Here is a 23505-nt window from a genome sequence, read left to right on the forward strand (position 1 = left end):
TGTGATTTACACACATATTTCTCTTGTCACTGTGGTTTACACACACACACACACACGTCACAACAGTGACACCAAACACACACACACACACACACACACACACACACACACACACACACACACACACACACACACACACACACTTCTCTTGTCACTGTGGTTTACACACACACACTTCTCGTCACTGTGGTTTACACACACACACACACACTTCTCTTGTCACTGTGGTTTACACACATACACTTCTCTTGTCTCTTGTCACTGTGGTTTACACACACACACTTCTCTTTGAACATAAGCATGGGTTAATTAATTCATTAAAGTTGAATTGCATTTTTAAAAATCTTTCTGGGCAGTTTGAAAACAGGGTTTGCATTTTATTCATGTGTTGCGTTTTACCTGAGAGACTATTCACAATGTATACACTAAAAACCAAAGCAATACAAAATCTTTAAAAGAAAAGAATAAAACAATTCCTTATCGTAACGTCTAATCTATCTTTTGTCCTTTTAATACCCTTACAATCACACACGCGCTAAAGAGGCAACAGAAAATAAGATGTCTTCATGTATTTGATTTTACTTGTTAACCAGTTACTAACAAGAGTTTGATAGCTGGTCTGGTTAGCTTGCTGAGGGGATTGTAGACTCGCATGGTGAGTTACAGTATGTAGTGCAAGAATTGCCCGAGGTCACTTTTCAGTGAGTGATTTGAAATGAGTTTCTACAAGCTGTAACTAGTGGAATATATGTTAATTGCATTGAGATACACCCTTATTAGACACAGTCTGTGGTGTCTCATGCAGATGTTTTCTTTTACTGTCACAATTGTTTTGTTGTGGGGGGTTGTTACCTACAGGTGTTGATGGGAAATGGTTTGATTGTTAACTCTGTGTGGCAGGATGGCTGGGTGGGTGATGTCACAGACCAGGAAATGCAGGCACACACACCAAAGAAATCCAGGGTGAGTCGTGGGGTTTCCAACTGTCCGAGTTTGTCTCTGTGTTAACAAGCGCAATCTTTCACTCAGCGCCTGTCTGTGTAGCAATGGCCGTGCAGTAACCTCGAGCTGTAGTGCAGATGCCTTCTGAGCTGCGTGAAGCCTCCTGGGCATGCCCGCCAGCCAATCTGGACCTCCCAATCACCTCAGCACCAACTGCTCAATAGATTGCCCAGCAACGCATCTCCTGTTCCGCGTCCCAGCTGCACACATTTGTGCAGGAACCAGTGACAGGGCTCTCCCTGATCCTGTCCTCTAACAGACTAGTGGTATGCAGCACAGGTTAAAGAAATGCCCGTCTGACAAGGGGAAAAATGTGTCAGATGTCAAAGTGAATATGAGAATGGCAGTGAATGATGAAGCCAATTTGCTTAAATTAAAAGCAAATTGGACATTTCCATCAAAAGATTTAGGAAAACTGGAATTTATGGTGTGATCAGAAACTCGGAGGCAGCATAAACTGTGCCTGTTATTGTGGTACCTGTAGGACTGTTCTTTTTTATGTTAAGCAGTTTTGTGTGTGTGTTTTTTTTTTTTAATTAAGTAGCAGCCAAAGTTGTTTATGCAAGTCAGTAACAATGGTGCAAATTTGCTCTGGATTGTTAATGTCGATATGTGTAGATACTATTAAGACATCCACCGTGCAGGTATTGCAAAGTCCCTAAACAATTTTGTAGTGACCCGGGCACCATTCTGTGTCTCCTGGACTGTGAGATTGGGCCTGTGTGAGTCAAGGTGAGAGAACGGAGGGTTGAGTGAAGAAGGGGGAGGTTATTATTTTTGTGGCGTGGTCTCAGCCATAATAGGGACCGTTGTAAAGGTACCAATAAATTGGTTTATTTGTTGCACCTGGAAAAGTGTCTCTGTCTTCTGCTTTACCTTCCTAGGGCATGGGTCATTACAATATGATCAAATAAATGAGTTCAGCAACGTGTAAAAAGCTGCTTGCTAGTCTGTTAACCAGTTTTAAATTTCAAGTGTTTACGTATCGGCTTTATTGTTAAAGTTTTCACATGTGGCAACACTGTCCTACAGTTACTGCATGATACTGTGATTATTCCACTGTGTTATGTTAGTGACCCTGTGGCAGAGCACAGCTCTGCTTTTTAGAAATTGGCAGGGATGGGGTTAAATTCCCCTACCTGCCTTGGTTCATTGTGTTCAGGTGGCTGGGGTTGATTAGATGATTAATTTAATTAACGATCAATCAGCGCCCAGCCACCTGACATAAAAGGAGGCCTCTGCTTCTCATTTGGAGGGGGGGGGGTTGTTTTTGTTTGGAAAGTTTGAATCCAGTGAAGGCATTGCCCAGCCTGGAAATTGTTATTTTTGTAAGTTTTGCTTTTTGTCTTTCTTTTTGTGTTTAAATTGCTTTGTTCTGGCCATTGTGCCCTTTCATTTTTGTGTTTATTTATAATAAAATAGTTATTTTTTTGAACTACAGACTGTCTCTGGGCCTCTATCCACTCGCCAGCCTGCCACAGACCCATAGCTAAGTTTTAAAACTGGGAGTTACCAAATGATTGTTAAAGTGTACTGCAGTTAGTAATCTTTTCCAGTTACTGGTATCTTAAAATGTAAGGGCCATCTAACAATGATATACTGTAACTCATTTTAAGAAGGCCTTGTTTGTTCTCCAAGTGACTGCAGTGACAATTTGTAGATGCTATTAGTTACTGTAAATGAGATACTGTTTTAGCAGACACATTTCATTAAGTAAACATGTTTTTGATATTAAAAGTAGAAATATAAAACTGTGGAATTCTTCTTTGTGAATGTGCTAGAGATGCATGCCAATTCAAAAACTGTCAAAATCTACCAATGTAGCAAATCTGCTAATTTAATACCAGCCAAAATTTCCACTTATACATTAAATTAGTTGTTAAAGGATTTCCACTAAATATACTAATGTAGAAATGTATTGTTTAGTACTAATCTGTACATTCTACTGTGTCCCTAGCATTTGAATAATGTTTTACATTACATTGATCTACATGTGATTAAATACATAACCTTTACAGTAACATATGGTTTACTTACGATATATAATGGCAAGTAAACCATATATACTGTATGTGTGCATGTGTGTATAATATGCATTGCATATTTAGCAGTAGCCATTAGTAACATTAAAAACCTGAACCAAATTTGAGTGCATTTAAACGTATGTTGTCTCTTTTTACCGACACAATCGATTGTGCCATAGTTTTTAAAGTCTATTAATAAGGTTTGTTAATATTCATGGGGTGGGGAGATTTGCCATGACACAGTGGCTGTAAAAATAATTCTGACCGTCACAAACAGACTTAGGGTCAGAAATCCAGTGACTGTCTGGGAAAAATATTGAAAAAAAGCAGGTGGACAGGATCAGAAATTGATTTGTCGCGCCATTACTCATCACTACAGCTACTTGTCTCAGGTAAGATTAGCCTCTAACATTCCGTAATTACTATTTTTCTGGCTTGCAAGTATAGCTAGAAATATCAAGAGCACAATACTGTGTATACTGCATGAGTATTGATAAGTACCGAGATCTGGTGGTATTGTGTTAATTGTATTACAGTATACTGCAGTTTTGATAGACCTGACTGACAAATGTGTCCGGGTTTGGTCTGTGGAAAAGGTGGCAACCCTCGTGAGTAGCCACTGTGCTTTTATTAAATAAAATAAACTCTAAGAATAAACAAGACGAGCAGTAATTTTTTACCTTTAATGTATTCTCCTGGGCGCTCTCTCCTCGCTGTGAGAGACTGCTGCGCTTTTATACACGTGGCTATCTCCAAGTTAGTAATCACTTATTCAATTCGGAGACAGCCACATTCCGCACGACTTTAAAGTAGGGATGCACCAAATCCAAGTTTTTGGGATTCGTCCGAATACCGAACCAAATACCAAATCTGTCAAGAAAACCGAAGGAAACTGTTGAATGAAAAACAGACTGGCAGCTACTTACAAGGGATGCGCACAATCTATAGTTTTGAGGCTTTTAGTTAATAGTATTTTTATTACCAAACAGAAATATATCCCTGAATAAGATTTCAGTTTGAAACGTACACAATATATCGCTAGCCCCCTCTCCCCACAAGAGAAATGTCAAAATACAGAACTGTTTACTTTACCTTTACAAGAAAGGAGAGCTGCATCTTTGCCATAACCTGCTATTTTCTTTAATGACGTTTCAATCTGTGTCACCTGATCTAAGAGCTATGAGGAAAGAATTACCATGATGAGTGACCTGAATCTACCTGCAAAATAAACAATGTTGATTTAAATGCACCGTGTGTGTAACATATGTCGAATAGGCTATGAAATAGTTTTAAAAACATTTTAATAAAACACAGCAGTTCCCAAATGGTTCGACTTGTATTGGCACATTGTAATAACGTAATTTAATTTACTAAACCATGTTCTTCAACAACGTTTTGCACGTGACAGTTGTAAAGTTATACAAAATATACATTGATGTGCACCGATTAAAATTCTTACTATTATTATTTATTTTATCTCAGTGTGATCTCGAGATAAAGACACAGACAAAGCAACAAAACACAAGTCTACAACAGTTTGCCGTTACTATATATTACAGGTTTACTGCATAACTTTACTCCATGAAAAGTGTGCTGTGTTGTTGCATACGGGGGTATGTTTGCATTCAGCGTCTAAGTGATGTGTTTAGTGCGTGCGCCACCAGTAATTTAGGGAGTTGAAAGCTGCAACAGAGTTCAAACGTGTTCCTGTTATTAAATACAACAGTTACTTTCAATACCGGATCTGTGTCTTATTTAAAGAACAGCACACATTGGAGGGATGTATTAAAATGGATGTGCGTTTGGGCAGATATAGGATTCAGATTCAGTTCACTGAATCTTAAGTATTTGGCCAAATCCGAACCCTGCTCAAAGTATTCAAGCCGAATACGAAACCGAATGGTGGATTCGGTGCATCCCTACTTTAACCCCATCCAGCTGCCAAACAATAACAAACACAAACCAGTACCTTTAAATAAGCACAAAACAATCCATTTAGATGGATACCCCGTCACACTCTGCCAACCCCACCTGCTTTGTATTATTATTATTCAGATAATGACAGGTTTATTCTGATACAGAAAAAATGATGATGCATTTATTGTTTCAATAGCATGACAATGAATTGGGAACTGTACACATGGGAACTGTCTGTCTGTAACACTCTACATAAAAAAGGATAACTGCCTTGAGTTTTATCATACACATCATCATGCAGACTCATGTAGACTTCCAGATTGTATTTGGCTATAAACCAATACAGTTGCAATTTTGGGATTTTATACAAATATTTTGATCCGTTCAGGTACGGTGTAATTATTACCCAATTGAGGACCCTCTGCATGAATATGTATGTGAAATGATAGGTAGCTTTCACAAGAAGTTATTTAGACACAGTTTTTAGTACAACATTTTAAGGCAACGAATGGGTACATAATGTAATTTCCAGTGCAAATTGTTGGAATCTTCACAGATCCCCCGAGCCCCCTGAAAAGACCAAAATGACTAACTTAACATTGTAACAATTAAAATAACTGCATTACATTATGAAATCTCACAGAGCCACGTTCATTAAAAACTCTCAATCTACAATCATTTACAACCTTTTTTCAATTTTCATAGTTTTATGCCTTGCAGTGATCAGGGCAATACCCAGAAATAATTAATTTGTCAAACATCACTAAGGGAGGGAAGGTCAGAATGTTTTTTTTTTTTTTAGTTGCTGCTCACATGAATACAATCATCAAGCAGTCTTGGCAGTCAATTAACATAGACATGTATTATTCAACAACAGTTACCTTACTGTATATTTGTTAATTTTTTTTTTTTATCTGAAGGTCTGTCACAGGCAGAGCCCTGTCACTGGTTCCTGTGCAAATGTGTGCAGCTGGGACGTGGAAGAGGAGACGTGTTGCTGGGCAACCAATTGAGCAGTTGGTGCTGAGGTGATTGGGAGGTCCAGATTGGCTGGGGGGGGTGCGCCCAGGAGGCTTCACGCAGCTCAGAAGGCATCTGCACTACAGCTCAAGGCTACTGCACGGCTTTGCTACAGGTGCTGACAGACTCTGCAGGATTTACTATGTACTCCTTCAATTGCAAGATGATGCTTGTGAGGGCATTGCCGAGCCAAGACCTTTTGAAGAGGCAGGAGTTGTTGTGAGGATGCTGGGTCTCTGGAAACCCAAGAGTAGGCTAGTTTAGGGGAGGTTGATCCCCAATATTCAGGGTTATACCCTGGCTGAATTTATCACAAGAGAACTATATTAGATTAAACCAGAGGGTTTGGTTAAAGCAGCAGTATCTTTGTGCTATATTTTCTATGCAGTCTGCAGTGCAGTCAGTGCAAACAATCAGGGGCATAAGATGCCAGGTACCTGCAGTACCTCCAGATTCACATGTTTTCAATCACATGTGTGGTCTATGTGTTTTTGGAGCTGAATTCACTATGAGTGGTTCAGTTCCCAGAAAGCAGAGCTTCAACCTCAAACAAAACAGCTGTAGCAAGAACAAACAAGCACAGATTATTGTAGTTACGGTTGCAGCTAGATATGATTTTGATAGGGTGCAAGTGACAGTTACTGTCTGATGTATAGGTCTGGAAACATATTGTGGTTGCTACAGTGGTGAGATTTCCAGGGAAACATTTAAATAAGTCTCATCTTTTTTTATCTCAAGCCTGGTGTTGTCTGTAGCCTGCAGCAATAATACAGGAGAGAACTGGCACAAATTCCTGGCATTGTTTATTGAATACATTTTGAAATGTAGACGTGACTTTGTTTGCCACTAGTAGCCATTATAGATGCTAGTTAAAGAGTAAGTAGCGGGGTTCTGAAAAATATAGTGTTATACATCCCCACGTGTTGCTACAACTGTTTAAATAACATACCTCTAATTTTACTTTTCATTGTGAAAATCCTGACAATTTTAGTTTTTACACTTATAACTTTACAGTCTGTTTCAAAGCGTTTTTTTTTTTTTCAAAATGTCCACTGTAGTGCACTAGAGTTTGAGATTTGTCCTCTAAATCACTGCAGGAAGAGAGATAAAAAAAAAAAAAAAAAAAAACAAAACCAAAAAAAACATAATAAGTGTTTTGGCTTTTCTGTTCCGTACCACATCATGGATTGTTATTGCTGTTACCTGCTTGACAATATGGGCAATAATCCTTCACTATCAGTGTACTAGAGAAGACATTTTGAAAAGTGCTTTGAAGCAGACTTAAGTTATAAGTGTAACAAGTTGTCAGGATGTTAACAATGAAAAAATACAGGTACGTTATTTAAACAGAGAGGAATGTGCGTGGTGTGTGCTGCTACATCACATTCTCATGACAATGCAGAGAGGAATGTGCGTGGTGTGTGCTGCTACATCACATTCTCATGACAATGCAGAGAGGAATGTGCGTGGTGTGTGCTGCTACATCACATTCTCATGACAATGCAGAGAGGAATGTGCGTGGTGTGTGCTGCTACATCACATTCTCATGACAATGCAGAGAGGAATGTGCGTGGTGTGTGCTGCTACATCACATTCTCATGACAATGCAGAGAGGAATGTGCGTGGTGTGTGCTGCTACATCACATTCTCATGACAATGCAGAGAGGAATGTGCGTGGTGTGTGCTGCTACATCACATTCTCACAACAATGCAGAGAGGAATGTGCGTGGTGTGTGCTGCTACATAACATTCTCATGACAATGCAGAGAGGAATGTGCGTGGTGTGTGCTGCTACATCACATTCTCATGACAATGCAGAGAGGAATGTGCGTGGTGTGTGCTGCTACATCACATTCTCATGATGATGCGAGGAATGTGAGTTTCTAAACTGTATGGTAAACCCACCAATGCTGAACTCCAAATGTCAGACAGCTCGAGTAGAGGAATAATAACTCCACTGAAATCAGCAGACCGCTCAAGCCCCTGGGTATACCTTCTGTAATTTTTGTAAAGCTTTTTCTTGTTGAAGTGTGCCATTCTTGATGATCTGAATTTGCAACAGACTTCGACAATGAGAAATGTATTTAGAGGCATGAAACTCTATAGCCTTATTTTGTTTACTCTAATTTATTTGCTTGCATTAAGATGCATTGAATGTCAAAAACCTCAGACGGCCTAATTAAAAATCAATAGAAAGTGTGGCCCTCTGGCAAATTGTGTTCCCATGATGAATAAAACCATTCAGTATTTCATTTGTGTTGTTGTCAGGACAAGCCTGTGTAATGTACGAAGTTGGGATTGGGAAAATGTGACAACAAAAGCACAAACTAATTATAAGTCCTCTTATTTTGGTCCTTTTCTGTCATGGATTAATGCCCTAATTTCCAATTACACTTAGAACTTAGAGTAGCCTTGTGTTCTTGTATGTGTCCTTTTTACATTTTCAGACACATGCTTTACGAGTTGAGGTTTGTGGCCAGTCAATTTACGATACAGTGTTCAGAGGTTCCCATACAATATTAGTGGCCAATCAGAATACAGTATGAGTAAAATTCAGTGGTTATTGACTCGCTTAGAAAATGACCCATAATTGACATGTTCAGAAAATGTCATTTATGCATGTCAAAGGTTTATATTTCATTTGCTTTACCGTTTTTTAAATGACATTTAAATGACTGCCTACAGCGTGCAGTACAGTAGCTTCCGTTTATGTTCGGTGGGTCTTTTTCTGTTAGAAGGGTGTAACAGTTTATGTAGCCCTTGATAAAATGGTGCACTGCACTACACACATTTTTTCTACCTATATTCTACCATGGTGCATCACACTAAAGTTTAGAAACAAAAAAGCATTAGTATAAAGAACTTCCTTCAGGACAAGCTATGAATATAATTGTAAAAATAAATGGCATCTGTTTGGCTGTAACCTTTTTCTAAACAAAAGTTGACATCAAATGAATCAGATTATCAAAACACTATTGTGAATAATGACATTGCTGTTGGAGCCTTTTCATCTTTGTAGCAATTATTGCTAGTTAGCCTGAAGGAGCTCAAAATCTAAAACTAGCCAACATGCAAGAATGGCATTGTTGGCATCATCTCATGGTGCTGAATTGATCCATTAGAAGCTTTGGGCATTGCATGTGCTTGTTTTGGTTTACCTTCTTGCATATACAGTAGATAGCCATTTGAGAATCTAAGTGAAGTTGCCAGAATACTGCATCCTATCTACAGTATGTGAATTTTCCTTTCTGCACTTCAGCTAGGTAAAACCTTTTCCAGCAGGTGGGGATCTGGCCTTTAACCCTTAAGATCCCTGAGAAATCTGACGTACTGTATGTCTGAGCTGATAATGTTGCAGCATCTAGCATGCATAAGAAGCACTGAAAAACACTCCTGTGCTTTAATTGTGTAATGCTTTGCATGTCATATATTATGCTGGTTTAGGATGCTCTGCTAAAGCTGGTGGCCACACTTTGTTGACTATAGGCATCACACGTCAAAAAGATCTACATTCTATCTCCATTCCAAAGACCGTTTACAGCTGAAAGAAACCAAGAGAAAATCAGTGTTAACAACTGAAGTCTGTCCTGGAAATTGTACAATGTGTTGGCCACTGGCAAATATTTTTTCATAAAATCAAGTGTGTGATCTTTTTTCTCTCTTTACGTTTAACAAAAAAAAAAAAAAATGCACAGCTTATTATTATTATTTGTAATGTGTACTGCTTCTTGATATTGCATACTTTCTGTTTTAACCAACATATCAAGCGCTTTGAGATACTGTGGTGTGAAAGGCGCTATATATAAATAAAATACATTGAAATTGAATATTACATATTATGCCAGGCACAAATCTGAGAACCACTGAACTACCAATATCAGTTCATTAATATTAAACATTATTCAGCATTGATAGATAAATAGCTACTATAATAATGGAATGTGATAGATGGGTTTCCAAAAGAAAACCTTGAAACAATAACTGGTTAGCAAACACTAACACCAGGCTCTAAGCCCATACTACATTTGTGAACACAGTAATACTATTTTACAGAAGAGTCTTCATCAACTCTGACACAAAGAAATGTCAGCATCTGTTGCACAATGGCAATTATTTAGTCTTGTAACATTCCTGCATACCTGCAGAATAATTAGGCTAATGGGCTTCAGATTGTATCAGTAGCTGTCAAAACGAAAGTGTCCAATATAAATAATGTGATAATCATTGCCAACTGGTAGACAGGTACTGTCTAGAAGCCTTGTAATTAAAACAGTGGTTTGAAACTCTCAATTCAGGTTATGTGTCTGGGAGTTATTGTAAGTGATACTGAGTAATAATAACAGTTAGACAACTTGATATTAAACTGCCATTGTATTTCTGACAGTACTGATTAAAGCTGGCAAAGACATGTATGTGCATTGTGCCTTGATGTGAAACAAGAGACAATACAAACCTTAGGGTTTCTTGCTAATGTCATTCCCAGCACCAATATCTTCAGGGAGATATTTAATTAGATGAAAGTTGTGTGATCAGTTTTACTGAACGGTCCATATACCTGTGTCACAAAGACGGCTGCAGTGGGTGATGTCAGACCAGAAACAGGAAATAAACGACAGAGAGATGTGGAGTTTGGTGGAGCTGAGCGAATGGTTTCACTCAGCGTTTAATAAATGAACAGACAGCCAGAAAATAAACGGTTGTAACAAACACAAAAACACAGGGCACGGCATATTCGCCAAACAAAAGAGACAAACAAAACGGACTAATACTACACAAAACATGGCGAGCAGATATTTTAACTTTACATTATTATTGTATTATTTATTACCTCCGTCTCCAATCCCGTTCTCCACTCACCGAACACCCAACCCAGAGTGGGTGAAAACATGCAGCTGTACTGAGATTCGATTGCTAATCAATCATTCAATTGGAGTCTCGGTACAACTGCACGTGAATTAATAAAGTGAAATTCCCTGTGCTCACATATTATTACATTTTATTTGCACGTGAAGTGCTGTGCAATCCTTGTGCCTAAATACAAATATACATTTTAAACACTCATGTTACACAGACCCGTTTATATCCCGTTTACCAATGACTATATACCAACATTAACACACAACACAAAATACACACAGGGGCGGACACTTTGCTACAACCTGGCAATTAAATCTTCTTTCAGTGAGATCAAAATATCTAGGAGACCTTCTGTCCTTCTCCTGTAGCTTTCATTAGTGTTTCGCAAATCAGAAACAAAGGCTTTCTATTATATTCATGCATGTGGTGAGCAGATTAGAACTCTTATCAATAACTTTAAAATGGAGCAAACTAAATAATTCCATGAATCTTACAACCTGCGCACACTGAAACAGGTATTTTCATTAAAAATCATGCTACAGTAAGTCACATCCTCATCGGAACCTGTTAGTAAAACTGTACTTATAATGTCACACAGAGCTTCGATATATTCGAAATGAGCATTCACAATACATGGTCGTTAACTATACTGTGATTAAATGTGTTTCATTTTTTATAACAAGCATTCTTCTACAAATCTGTGATCCGCGATTAAAAAAAAAAAAAAAAAAAAAACGGTAATAAAGTTTGTTATTTCATGGTTGGTTACTTGGTTACTTTTCTGAGCTCAAAACTGTATGCAAAGTATATGTTACCAATATCAGAGCAAAGCAAAAGACATTTCACAGAAAAGTTATGGGTAACACTTTAGTTTTGATAGCCGTTATATACATTACAATATATGATTATAAACATGTTATTAATTATGCTATTAACAATTAGAGAATATGATTAGAAATAATAAGACTATTATGCTGCACTTGTGCCATTGTTTTTTGCTATGGTTTCTAATCAATTGTAACAGATATAGTCTGCCTGCCTGTCTTTTCAGGTCTGTTTGTCTTTTAATGCCTGTCTGTCTGTCTCACCAACTGTATGAGGCGGCTTTGCTTCTGCAACACAGTAATTATTCACTATTGTCATTGTTTGTTTTTTTCTTGCTATTGTTATAAGTTAGGTCCCTACCGTGTGAAATGCAATCATATATGGGAAAGGTTGTTTAGTTTTATTGTAACAAAAAATATTTATAAATACGGCTTACAGAAAAAAAATAAAATAAAATAACAGTTTATTACAAAAAATCTCAGAATTCACAACAAGAGATGCAAACTGTGCTACCAAAAATGTTTAAAAAACAGCATGTCTGCGCTCAGTGCCACTGCTTAAGAAATATTTAGAATTTCCTCATCTTATCAGTTTTACATCCCAGTCTCATACTTTGGCTTTTGCTGATTTCAATTTATAGATACTTTACCTGAAATCACCTTTTCCCCGAGAGAACAGCTTTCCTGAGACGAGTCCAGAATCTCATGCTGCTCAGGGCATTGTCTTTCCATTTCAAGTAAGTGTTTTTCTTCAGGTATTTGTGAAGTCTAAACACATGCTTTATCTCCTCCTCCTTGATATCTTCCAACACAATCACTATTATACCCGGTGTTCCCTCGAGAAATTGCCAAGATCGTGCCATATCAAATTCAAATTTGCACCACCTGCTCGCGATGAAGTTTTTGGATAACACAATGATGACTTTCCTGCTGCTCATGATTCCTTCTTCGAGAATGTTGGAGGTTATCAATTGTCCTGGTTGGAAGTCCCTATTGTGTAGACACAGCTCTATAGGAGGTACTCCATTCTCCAAGTTCTCTACCAATTCATTCATGACCCAGTGTTCATCAAGACTGGAGTAGACAACAAAGGCATCAAATTTACACTCCTGCAATTGAGTACTCCTGTACCCCTTCATCAGTATCCAACAGTAGAGCAAGTGAAACTGGTATTTGTATATGGATGCTGCTATTGCTGATAGAATAATTAAAATGCCAATAGTCACGCCTATGAACAAAGTTTTAGCCTTGCAAATGTCAGAATCTATTACTCTTGTGTTTGTCAGGGACAATGGGCTTTTACACAAAAGTTCATTTGGGTTCTTTAATATTGCTTTGTGTTCAGTTGCCCACTTGAAAAAACTTAAATAATCACACGTGCATTCAAAGGGATTTTGAGATATGTCAAATACAATCATTTTCTTTGGCAGGTGATCCAGGACGCTTTGTGGAATTCCAGGGACGTTGTTGTTAGACAAGTCTATCAGTGTAAGTGTGTTAAGAGAAGGGCTGGTAACAAAATCAATTGTTGTCAGCTTATTGTGACTGACATCTAAGTGCTGAAGATTCCTGAGACCCTTAAATGTACCTTGGGGCAAATGGTCAAATTGACAGTGTGAAATATCAAGCAGTTCAAGTTCAGGGTTATGCATAAAATATACAATACCTCTATGGAAAAGGTTTCCTGGAGCCTTCAGGACCTTTAGATTGGCAGGGCCTTCTAATGCATTTTCACTTGTGAAATATGTACTTGCATAAGAAATGTCGAGATAGGAAAGTTTTTTCAAATTTTTGAGTAAAGGGTAATCCCCAAAGCCACCAATCTTAGTGTATCTAAGGTCTAAAATTTCCAAATTTTCAATCCCATCAAAAGCTAAACCTTCAAATCTAATTTCAAGGTTGTAGCTCATATTGAGGATGATAAGCTGGTCTGCACCAGAAAACTGTGGAATGCAGCATTGCCGCATGGTAATATGATTATAACTGATATCTAAGTTTTTAAGGCTGGACATATTTAAAAATCGAGAATTAAAAGAGGTCAAAAACCAATTATCTGTTATCCGAAGAGTCTCTAAGGTATTCTGGTTTGAAAGTTCAGCTGCAGGCAGGTTTTCAAAATTATTGTAACTTAAATCTAGCATCTTAAGCTTAGGGAAGATAGGAACTTTTAGGTCAGTTAACAAACAGTTTAATAATTTAATAACTGTAGCATTAACAAGGCAGTGGAATATGTCGCGTGCATTGGGATAGTGACCTGACAAATCATCGATATCAGTAATGTGGATTTCCTGGAATTCAATCATACAGAGCCCGTCTAGGGGACCACTCCCAGAAGTTGTTACTAATTTTGTATTCCTGTAATTTCCCAGGACAAGTTTGTCAACTTTCAAACCAGCCATTGCCTTAAGGCAGCAGTTCTTGGCATAGGGAAAATCAAACGCACTTCTTAGGTGAAGTTCTTTAAGAATAACACCATCGAATGCCCCTGATTGTACATACGAAATATGGTTTTGTGTAAGAATGAGTGTTAAATTTGTTAGGTCCATTTTCCTTAAAACTGTCGTATCTCTCAAAGATATGCTGGAAATATTATTGGAGTGCAGGTCCAGCAGTCTGAGGCTGGTGAGATTGAAGACATACAGTGGCACTTTCAAAGAGCTTATGATATTCTTCCCAGCCTTTAGCTCTTGCAGCTGTGTCAAGTGACTGATAGGCAACTTTTCTAAAGCGGAAAGACCGGTATCCACAATCGTCAGCTTTTGTAGATTGTGCAGTGAGCGGAATGATTTTTTTTCAAGTTGTTTGATGGGGTTTCCAGTAAGAATCAGAATGGTCAAGTTGCTTACATTTTGAAAAGCGTCATCTGCAATCAATATGATTCCACACCTATGGAATTTAAGACACAATGACAGAATGCAGGTTAGTTGAAATTGCTTATTTTTTATATGAACCAGCAATAATGGGTCTTTTTGACCCCTTTTTAAAACATCTGTATTTATGAAATTCACAAAATGATAATACATCTCCCATTTTAACACATGTCTCTTTAGATAATGTCTAGAAATGTCTTTCATACTTTATCTACACTTTCTTGGATGAGGCACACAGACACATACTATTTTGACCCCTCATAGTATTCTTGTATTTAAATGACATTTGAAAAATACAGCTATTATTTTCATGACAATGGCTGCTAGAAGAAGAGGTCCTGCTGCCACCCAAGACAGTGATTCAGGTGATGGTGGCATTTCCTCTGGAGACTCTCCTCTCATGTGGACCAGTAACGATTCCATTTCTTGTACAAGCAGATACTGAGTCAGCTGCTGATATCACACTGGGTGCATATAGATGATCAATATTTCTTACTTCATGGTATATAATTCAGGCCATTGGTCTCGCTGCAATAAGACAATGTAACTTACAGCACAGCTAACAGGAAATATTAGCATATCCTTAATTAACACCAAAAAGTACCCAAACATTTTCTCCCAATAAAAGGGGCAAGTGTTAATGTTAATAATAAAGTTAACAAAGACACTTGATAACATGGCAGCATGATAGCACTTGTAGCATGATATCTTATGCATGGTAACTGGTGAGGGAATAAGTGTGCAATGGCATGGAAATGCCTGTACTATGGGATACATCTGGAAACCAGATATTAGTTTAGGAGCAGGAGCTATAGGTAATGCCCTCTAATATTAAGTTCAACTAAAAATAGCACTCCTTTGAAATATTGGCATACTACTACACATACTCTTTTTTTTTTACTTAGGATTACCTTGTAAGATCAAGGAAAGTTAAGTAAGGCAATGATGGGAATGAATTTCGATGCAGAGTTCCCAAGTCATTAAAGCTGAAATCAAGTTTCTCGGCTGAAGACGGTATTTCAGGAGGGATGCTGTGCAGGTTTAACCGCATGCATGAAAAAGAGATGTTTGCGAGTGTCTGAAAAATAAAAGGATTTTTAAAATAAATGAAACGCTGTGCCCTGGTTAACTACACATGTAAAAATGCAGCTGGTTCTGGGCAGGGCCAGGGGAATGCATTGCACACTTGTTGAATTTGTTCTTATAAAAAAAAATACTTGAAAAAAGTTTTTGCCCAGGATAAAGTCCAATATAATCTTCTTTTTTTTTTTTTTTTTTATGCAAAAGTATTTTTAAACTCTTACTAGTGATTAGTCAGTGAAGCACTTGATTTCATAGTACCCATGAAAGCTTATCAGCTTTACACCACATCAGGGTGTAGCCATCAAAAAGGTCCATTACTGATTACTGATTAATAATCAGATTAGGGGATGAAAAATGAAAGGGGAACATTTTTGACTGCTATACCCTGATATGGTGTAACATGTGAGCTTGTCTAATTTCATCCTGTCAAGCACATGTAGCTTACTGTTAAAGCTACACATCCCAAAATATACTAATCGATCATCACAGTTCACTATAGAATATGCAATATATATAATAAGACCTAAACGCCCAGAAGTATGTGTGCAATATAAAACTTAACATCTAAAGCAACAACAATAATAATACACGCACATCATGTTCTCTTTTGTTGTTTTTTGCATGGTTTGTTCAGATTATGCAAAGTAACACATTTATTTTTCTAACTGACAGATAGGAAAGGTTCCCCCAAAGAAACTTAGAAACGTTCTGTAATATGTTATTTCCTATCTGAAATTAAGATAGGCAAATAAGTTAGGAGAGCATTTCCTGTAATATCAACTTTCCTAAACTTCATTTAGGACTTTATATCTCTGAAGATAAGATAAGAATGTCACTTAGGATGCTTTTGTAATAAGGCCCCTGTACTGTAAAATAAGTACATTGAATAAAGGGGTTTTCTGTCTTTTTGACAGGACTGACTTACAAAACTGGACATAACTTCTGAACATAAACACGTTTGAAAATTGCAGTTACTGTTGCTGCTTCTGCATTTGCTTCTATTATAAATGTATTTGATTGGTTTCTGGAGATCTGCCGCATGGTGTCATGCAGAAATGTGAGCATCAGATGGTGTAAAAACCTTTTAGTAGTACAGTAATGAAACTGAAAATAAAAATCAAAAACAGGAAGGTATTGTTTTTTATACTTCTACTTCTCTAAATCAGATGCTGTTTGGATTCTATAACAAATGCTTACAGTATGTGATTCCTTTTTTGGGCCCCCACATACACATGTATATATATATATATATATATATATATATATATATATAATATATATATATACTATATATAGATATATAATATATATATATATATATATGATGATGCTGTTATGGAATTAGACATTTTAACTCTGGTTTCTCATAAAGGCACTATCCAAAACGTTTGTCTATTTCAAGTTTTACTCCCCAATTGATAGTATCTGGGGCTTGTTGTATTTTTTCCTATCTTCTATCTTTTACATGTGGGAATTTCAGTTTACTGACCCAATATTAAGATACAGTTTGCTATAGGCAGCAACGGTCTGAAGGTGGACCACAAAAATGGCACGTTTTACATGGTGTATATTTTATACAGAATTGAGTGCTAACAAGATTACTTATAGGTGGAGTGAAACAGTAATCCATTATTAATTACATTTATTTGGAATAAGTGCTCTAACCACAACGCAACCCCTGTTCTTGGTATCCCTAAAATGATAAGCACAACACTGTACAAGATGATAAGCACAATACTGTAAATATTTTTTATCAATGCAAAACTTTCATTTGGAATTGTCTGTATCTCATTGAAAGTTGGACCAGTCTTGTCATTGAGTTTTAAACTATTATTTAATAATGCAATTGATTGATTCTGATTCTTGGTTTAAGTGACATATTTTAAATATATTCAGTTCATTTTCTGATCTAGTCAAAAACCTTCCTCTAAAACAACTTCTTTATTGAAATGACTTACCTCTTTGCATTTGTTTCCACTGACCGAAGCTTTGAAAGACAAGACCGCATGCAGTACCACTAAAGTACAAAAGAATAGCAGACATTTTTGAAAATCCATTTTTATACACAGAGCCAAAGCCCTCTTTATTAATATGACCCGTACAGCGCAAAAGCTAGAATTGCACAATCATGAGACAAGAGGAAGTAAATGTGGAAAGAATCAGCGTGCATTTTTTGGACATGGCATGTAAGGACAATGACAGTGAGTTTTGAGAAGTAATGTGTAATTTATACAACAGTTCAGTTTGCCATATATTTCAGAGGGCTTGGTATTGTCACACAAATATTTTAGTTTCTGTGCAGTACATGAGTAGCTTGTGTTCCATGTATCTACATTATATTGGGAACATTTCTTGTTTCTTTATTTGTTATAAGAAATAATAAATGGGACTGTATGTACCGTAGCATGCATTACACCTTCATAAAGACTACAATAATAACCTTAACTGATAATAAATATACCCCTACACATCATTCCTTCCTTAATGCTTTTTATCATCAAGGGAAATCCCAGCACAAATCCCACCATTGTATATGCTCTTTATGAAGAAAATGAAAGGTTAATGCAGTTCATTGTGTTCCTAGTACCATCCACTTGCAATTTCACTTCACCTTTCCCCAAGGCTACAGAACACCTGCCTCTTCATCATCACATCGCAATAAAATTCAAGTTGCAATAAAAACTAATCCCAGGTTGGCATTTCCCTGCTGTGAAACTTCCAAGGACGGTTTGCTTGTTTTTATCTTGGTTCCTCATCACATTATCACATTCTGTGTGGGTTTATTTCAAGCCTCTTTTTATTTTCTACCTAACAGTAAAGTAACAGTAAAAACTGGTCACCAAACTGAAGACAATAGACAAGGATTTGTTGAAGAAAGAAATTACGTTTCCTTCAAAACACTGACTACTAACCCATTAGTTTTATTATATCCTGAATGCCTTTGCTTTCTAGGAAAAAAAAAAAAAAGTGAAACCGTTTTTACTTTTTCAAAAGTGCTAAATCTGATGTGCATAAACCAGAACTTCTGGAACTTTGTTATGTAGTGTTAGTCCTGCAAGCTCTGGAACTTTGTTATGTAGTGTTAGTCCTGCAAGCTCTGGAACTTTGTTATGTAGTGTTAGTCCTGCAAGCTCTGGAACTTTGTTATGTAGTGTTAGTCCTGCAAGCTCTGGAACTTTGTTATGTAGTGTTAGTCCTGCAAGCTCTGGAACTTTGTTATGTAGTGTTAGTCTTGCAAGCTCTGGAACTTTGTTATGTAGTGTTAGTCCTGCAAGCTCTGGAACTTTGTTATGTAGTGTTAGTCCTGCAAGCTCTGGAACTTTGTTATGTAGTGTTAGTCCTGCAAGCTCTGGAACTTCGTTATGTAGTGTTAGTCCTGCAAGCTCTGGAACTTTGTTATGTAGTGTTAGTCCTGCAAGCTCTGGAACTTTGTTATGTAGTGTTAGTCTTGTAGCAAAAACTCTTTGTCTTTTTTAATAAATTTGTGTTTTTTTTTCTTTTTCATGTTTTTGAAGTCTATAGCAAAGCCTAGTGTTGTCGGTAGACGGCAGCAATAATATAATTATGCTAATTTTGGTGTAAACGTGAGTTTTTAGGTACCCATGATAGGGGGTAGAACAATCTAGGCTAACCAATCAGCTACCCGATGACCAATGACGAAGATATTAAAAGCAAGTGTAAAGAAGGGCTTCATTATTTATTTATGTATTTATTTCAAAGGGTTATATTTATTTGTAGTAGATTTTGTATTTTTTATAACCTTGCTTGTAAAAGAACTTACATAAAGCACTATCATTTTATGAGTGAAATGACAACAATTTGAACTGTTGAGTAAATGGTGTCACATAAACTGAATGAAGAGGGTTCAAAACCCCTCATACTGTATGCTTTTTTTTTGGTCAATGAAGCTTGACAATAAAGGGTTGCTTCTTGGCAGGGCCTTCAGTTATATTAGAAAGTTGCACAAGGTTACGTTTCAAACGGGATTTGCACTGTTGAAGTTTCATAAACATAGTGTACGAGTTTTTGGTCAATTGTACAGATTGTTACCAAGAGAAGACGATTTACCCACCCGTTAAAGTCACACAATGTTTTAGATGCACACTTCCTATAGAGCATGGAATGTGTGCGGTGTACTACGTCACATAAGTAATGGTTCTATGCCGCATGGAAACCCGGCCATTGTGACTCGAGATATTAAAATACAGTGCAAGTGTCTCTTTATAATACCTGACTGATAAAAACCTCAACAGCCAATGTCATGTCACTGATAAATGTTTTTTAAAGGTTAGGCACGAGTTCGTTAAACACAAACCGGGGCTCAGCAATCCCATTTGCCATTCCCAAAATGAACATTTTAAATTTACGATCTGCTGCTGCTGAAACTAATTTCTTTACAGACAGAAATTCGAAGTATAACTGATTTCACAGGCCTAGAAAATCAATAACCTTTAATAGAATAATTTGGTCTTAGTGGCATTGCGTTATGATGTAAATGTCACCCAATGTTTTTTCATCACTATAGCAGGACATGTTCAGTCTCCACGTCTGAAGTAAATCACATAGCCAACTAAAGAAGCAGCAGGAAATTGAATTCCTTTACAGAAATTGAAAAACATTACTGATTTGGGTCAGTAATTCACTAGCCTCTCATTTCTTTCTCCTGTGGCTCAGCTCACAAGTGAAATGAGTTGAGTGACTTCATCCCACACACAACCACAATACTGTTTGTCAGCTTCTGCTTGTGTGGCTGAATAGCAGAGGGTGTTCAGGTTAGTGTTTTGGTGTTCTTGTAGAGCTGTGGAGAGGAGCTCTCATAGGCCTGCTGGCCATTTGCCTAACTGTCATATAGTCCCTCACATTTTCATTCTGGGTAATTTGTTAACAAGCTCATACACCTGCTAGAGGTTCTCGAATTGTCCATATTCTCATATACCTGCTAGAGGTTCTCGAATTGTCCATATTCCCATACACCTGCTAGAGGTTCTCGAATTGTCCATATTCTCATACACCTGCTAGAGTTTCTTGAATTGTTCATATTCCCCTATACCTGCTAGAGGGTCTCAAATTGCCCATATTCCCAAACTTCTGCTAGGGGTTCTCGAATTGTTCGTATTCTCATACACCTGCTAGAGGTTTGTGAATTTCTCATATTCCCATACACCTGCTAGAGGTTTTCAAATTGGCCATATTCCTATACACCTGCTAGAGGTTCTTGAATTGCCTTTTGGTAGTGTGTGTATTGTGTGCCGAATCTTTTGGTTCTTCGCTTTATGTTGATTCAGAATATGCAAATATTTCACAACATTGTAAATAGCCTGCTGTATCCTGGCACATGTCCTGTTTGTCACCTGGTCTGGTTGCAGCTAGACTGGGGTTCTTTTTGTGAGTGACACATTGCGAGGCAGGGCTTCTTGAAGGACTTTTTGTAAAATTGACCTACAAATGGATGATTTGGTGCATTTTGGGGGACAGTAGAGATACATTTAAGATCTGCCAAAAACTTACCTCTTAAACTGTAATCAATTCACTGGTGTATCACTGGCAGTTTCAGTATCATCCTCACTGCTCACCTTATAGTTACCTATTTGTCAGCCATGGTGTCCTTGTTTCACCGCGCACCAGTGACCCATGTAGTCTGGCAGGGCACCTGAGGGCTTATCTGTAAGCTGCCCAGAGCTGCGTTATCCTCCGATGCTGTAGATCTGAGGTGGCTGCATGGTCAGTCTGCAGTGTGAAAAGAAGCGGTCGGCTGACGTCACAGGCTTCGGAGGACATTGTGTATTTGTCTTTGCCCTCCCGAGTCATCACGGGAGTAGTAGCAGTGAGCTGAGCCTCAAAATAATTGGATATTCTAAATTGGGAGAAAATAATCAAAATAATTGGCAACTACTAAATTTTTAAAAAGTGCTAAAAACATACAGAATGTGCATAATTTCGTCTGATAGTAAAAGGATAATGATTTCCATCACATGAGAATAGATGTTAAAACATCTTGCTGACAACTGCCTCAGCATGGCAACTGTCTGGATTGAGCTGAGTAGGGTACATCTCTGGAGTCTTCCAGTGGGCACCTTCCATTCTATGTGTTTCATCGACTAGCCCACGACGCCTTCAGAGGGCTTGACTGTGGTTCTGTCATCATCAACCACCTCTATCCCCCACGCAGTCCAGCTCGCTTTCCTGTGCATCAACGTTGCTTTCTTTCTATTGTGCTTGAAATCCCTAACCAGAATCTTTCCCTCTCAACAGCAACCAATAATGTATATAAAAACAATTTACCTTTTTTTTTACTTGCACAGCTTTTTTATAGTCTATCAGAAATCCAAGATTGCTTAGATCATAACTTATTTGTTGCTGTTTATTGCTTTCCCACTTTAGTTCTCTATATTAAAAATAAAAGTCAATCTAATGTACCAATGTCTACTGCAGAAAGTACAGTTTTTTTTCTAAACATCCCTTTAAAAAATTGCATTGCCCCTTCTGTTTTTCAAATTACAGACTTACTTTACATGGATAAGTATTATTAAGTTATTCAAAAATGTAAAGCATACAGGCAATCTTCATTGCTGTGTAATGTTTTAATGGAGATTGGATGATAGCATGGAGTTATTTAACTTAGTCAGCTGCCAGGGTGAGTCCATTAAAGCAAACAATAATCAGCTCCAGAAAGCTGTCTGAACTGTCTAACTCTGATCTATACCTATAGCTTGGAGCGTGTACTTGGCAATATTCTGACAGATTGTCTAACTGTCTACCTTTGTGTAGATACAGTGTCTTTTACACTTACACCCCTAGGGCCCCTTGTTATTGTGCCTAAGTCTGGGTGCTTGTAACTGACATACTAGTGCAGTGTCATTTTCTCTTTTAAAGGTTCATACAGGATTGGAGTTCCTGTTTTCAGAGGATTGCAAACTGCAGTCACTAGTTAGTTCCTCTTGTCGGGTTGTTGACGTTGTTTAATTGCACCAGTTGTCTTCCTCTAAAGCATATTAAAATATGAACTATTGGTTATTTATGATGTGTCATTCTGTACAGTGTAACTGACTAGACCGCCGTGAGTGAAAATTATTTTACTGGGCCTTGAAGATAAAAACATTAATAAGAACCCCTATTGTTTTTAACTGTAGATGTAGTATATAGGGTTGCTGAGCATGGTGTAGTTTGGCTGCTACCACAACAACTTCTTAAGAAGGGCATACTCTTTAGCTTCTTAGCTGTGAAATTCCCTCATGGAAAGAAACAAACTCAAAACAATATTGTGATGGTTCTTTTGTGCCACTATGTTGTTTGCTGCTAGGTATCTAACCATTATAAATGCCTTTGCACTTGCTTCAAAATGGGCATTTTCGTTTGTAGTGAGCCACAACAGCTTTATTTTGATGTAGTCGATCCGAGAAGGAAGTGGTCCCATTATTTATTTCTTAATGCATCACAAAGCTATTTCCAGAGAACCCTTTTAGTGTGTATATTGGGAGTCACATCTACATCTTACTCTTTAAAATGCTTTACAGGATTTGTTTCTTCTAGAAAAGCCTCCTCTGTTAAAAGGTTCCATTAGTCCCATGCAGTTAGCAGGGGGCTTGGACAGAATAGGAAACACTCTTTCTCTGTATAGCTAAAGCCCATGCAAAGAAGTTTTATACTGTAAGAACAGGACCATCTGTAGGTTTTTATTTGCCTCCTGTTAAATTATACAGTGTCACTTGATATTTCACTATTTGATAATTCATGGTTATCTTATGTTGTCATGAAATTGTACCAGTACTATAATTTACTGCATAAGGATCCTTCACTAATTCGCTGTTTTCCATGTTTCACTATTTTGAAAGTGTAAGTTAGACAGTAGAATATAGAGGCAGCATTGTTCTAGCAATTTAGTACATAAAGGAAACTTTTTTTCTACAT

General features: G+C 37.4%; 1 protein-coding gene across 1 annotated transcript; it reads right to left on the reverse strand.

The window, feature by feature from the left end:
- Positions 1-12079: 12079 nt before the first annotated feature.
- On the reverse strand, positions 12080-17662 carry LOC121303579 (toll-like receptor 4). The gene is made up of 3 exons (XM_041234367.1): positions 17556-17662; positions 15426-15592; positions 12080-14530 (listed from the first exon to the last, which is right to left on the reverse strand). The coding sequence occupies exons 1-3, from the start codon at positions 17652-17654 to the stop codon at positions 12301-12303; spliced, it is 2496 nt and encodes an 831-aa protein (XP_041090301.1). The 5' UTR covers positions 17655-17662; the 3' UTR covers positions 12080-12300.
- Between the last annotated feature and the right edge of the window lie 5843 nt (positions 17663-23505).

Source organism: Polyodon spathula, chromosome 33, assembly GCF_017654505.1.
Source record: "Polyodon spathula isolate WHYD16114869_AA chromosome 33, ASM1765450v1, whole genome shotgun sequence".
NCBI classification, from domain to species: Eukaryota; Metazoa; Chordata; class Actinopteri; order Acipenseriformes; family Polyodontidae; genus Polyodon; species Polyodon spathula.

Bases quoted from the DNA above. Each gene is read 5' to 3' on its own strand.
- LOC121303579 (XM_041234367.1), bottom strand. From the start codon at position 17,654: ATGGATTTTCAAAAATGTCTGCTATTCTTTTGTACTTTAGTGGTACTG. The intron at 15,593-17,555 runs GTAAGTCATTTC...TTTATTTTTCAG, and splicing joins GTGGAAACAAATGCAAAGAG to ACACTCGCAAACATCTCTTT. The intron at 14,531-15,425 runs GTAATCCTAAGT...TAAATTCCATAG, and splicing joins ACTTTCCTTGATCTTACAAG to GTGTGGAATCATATTGATTG.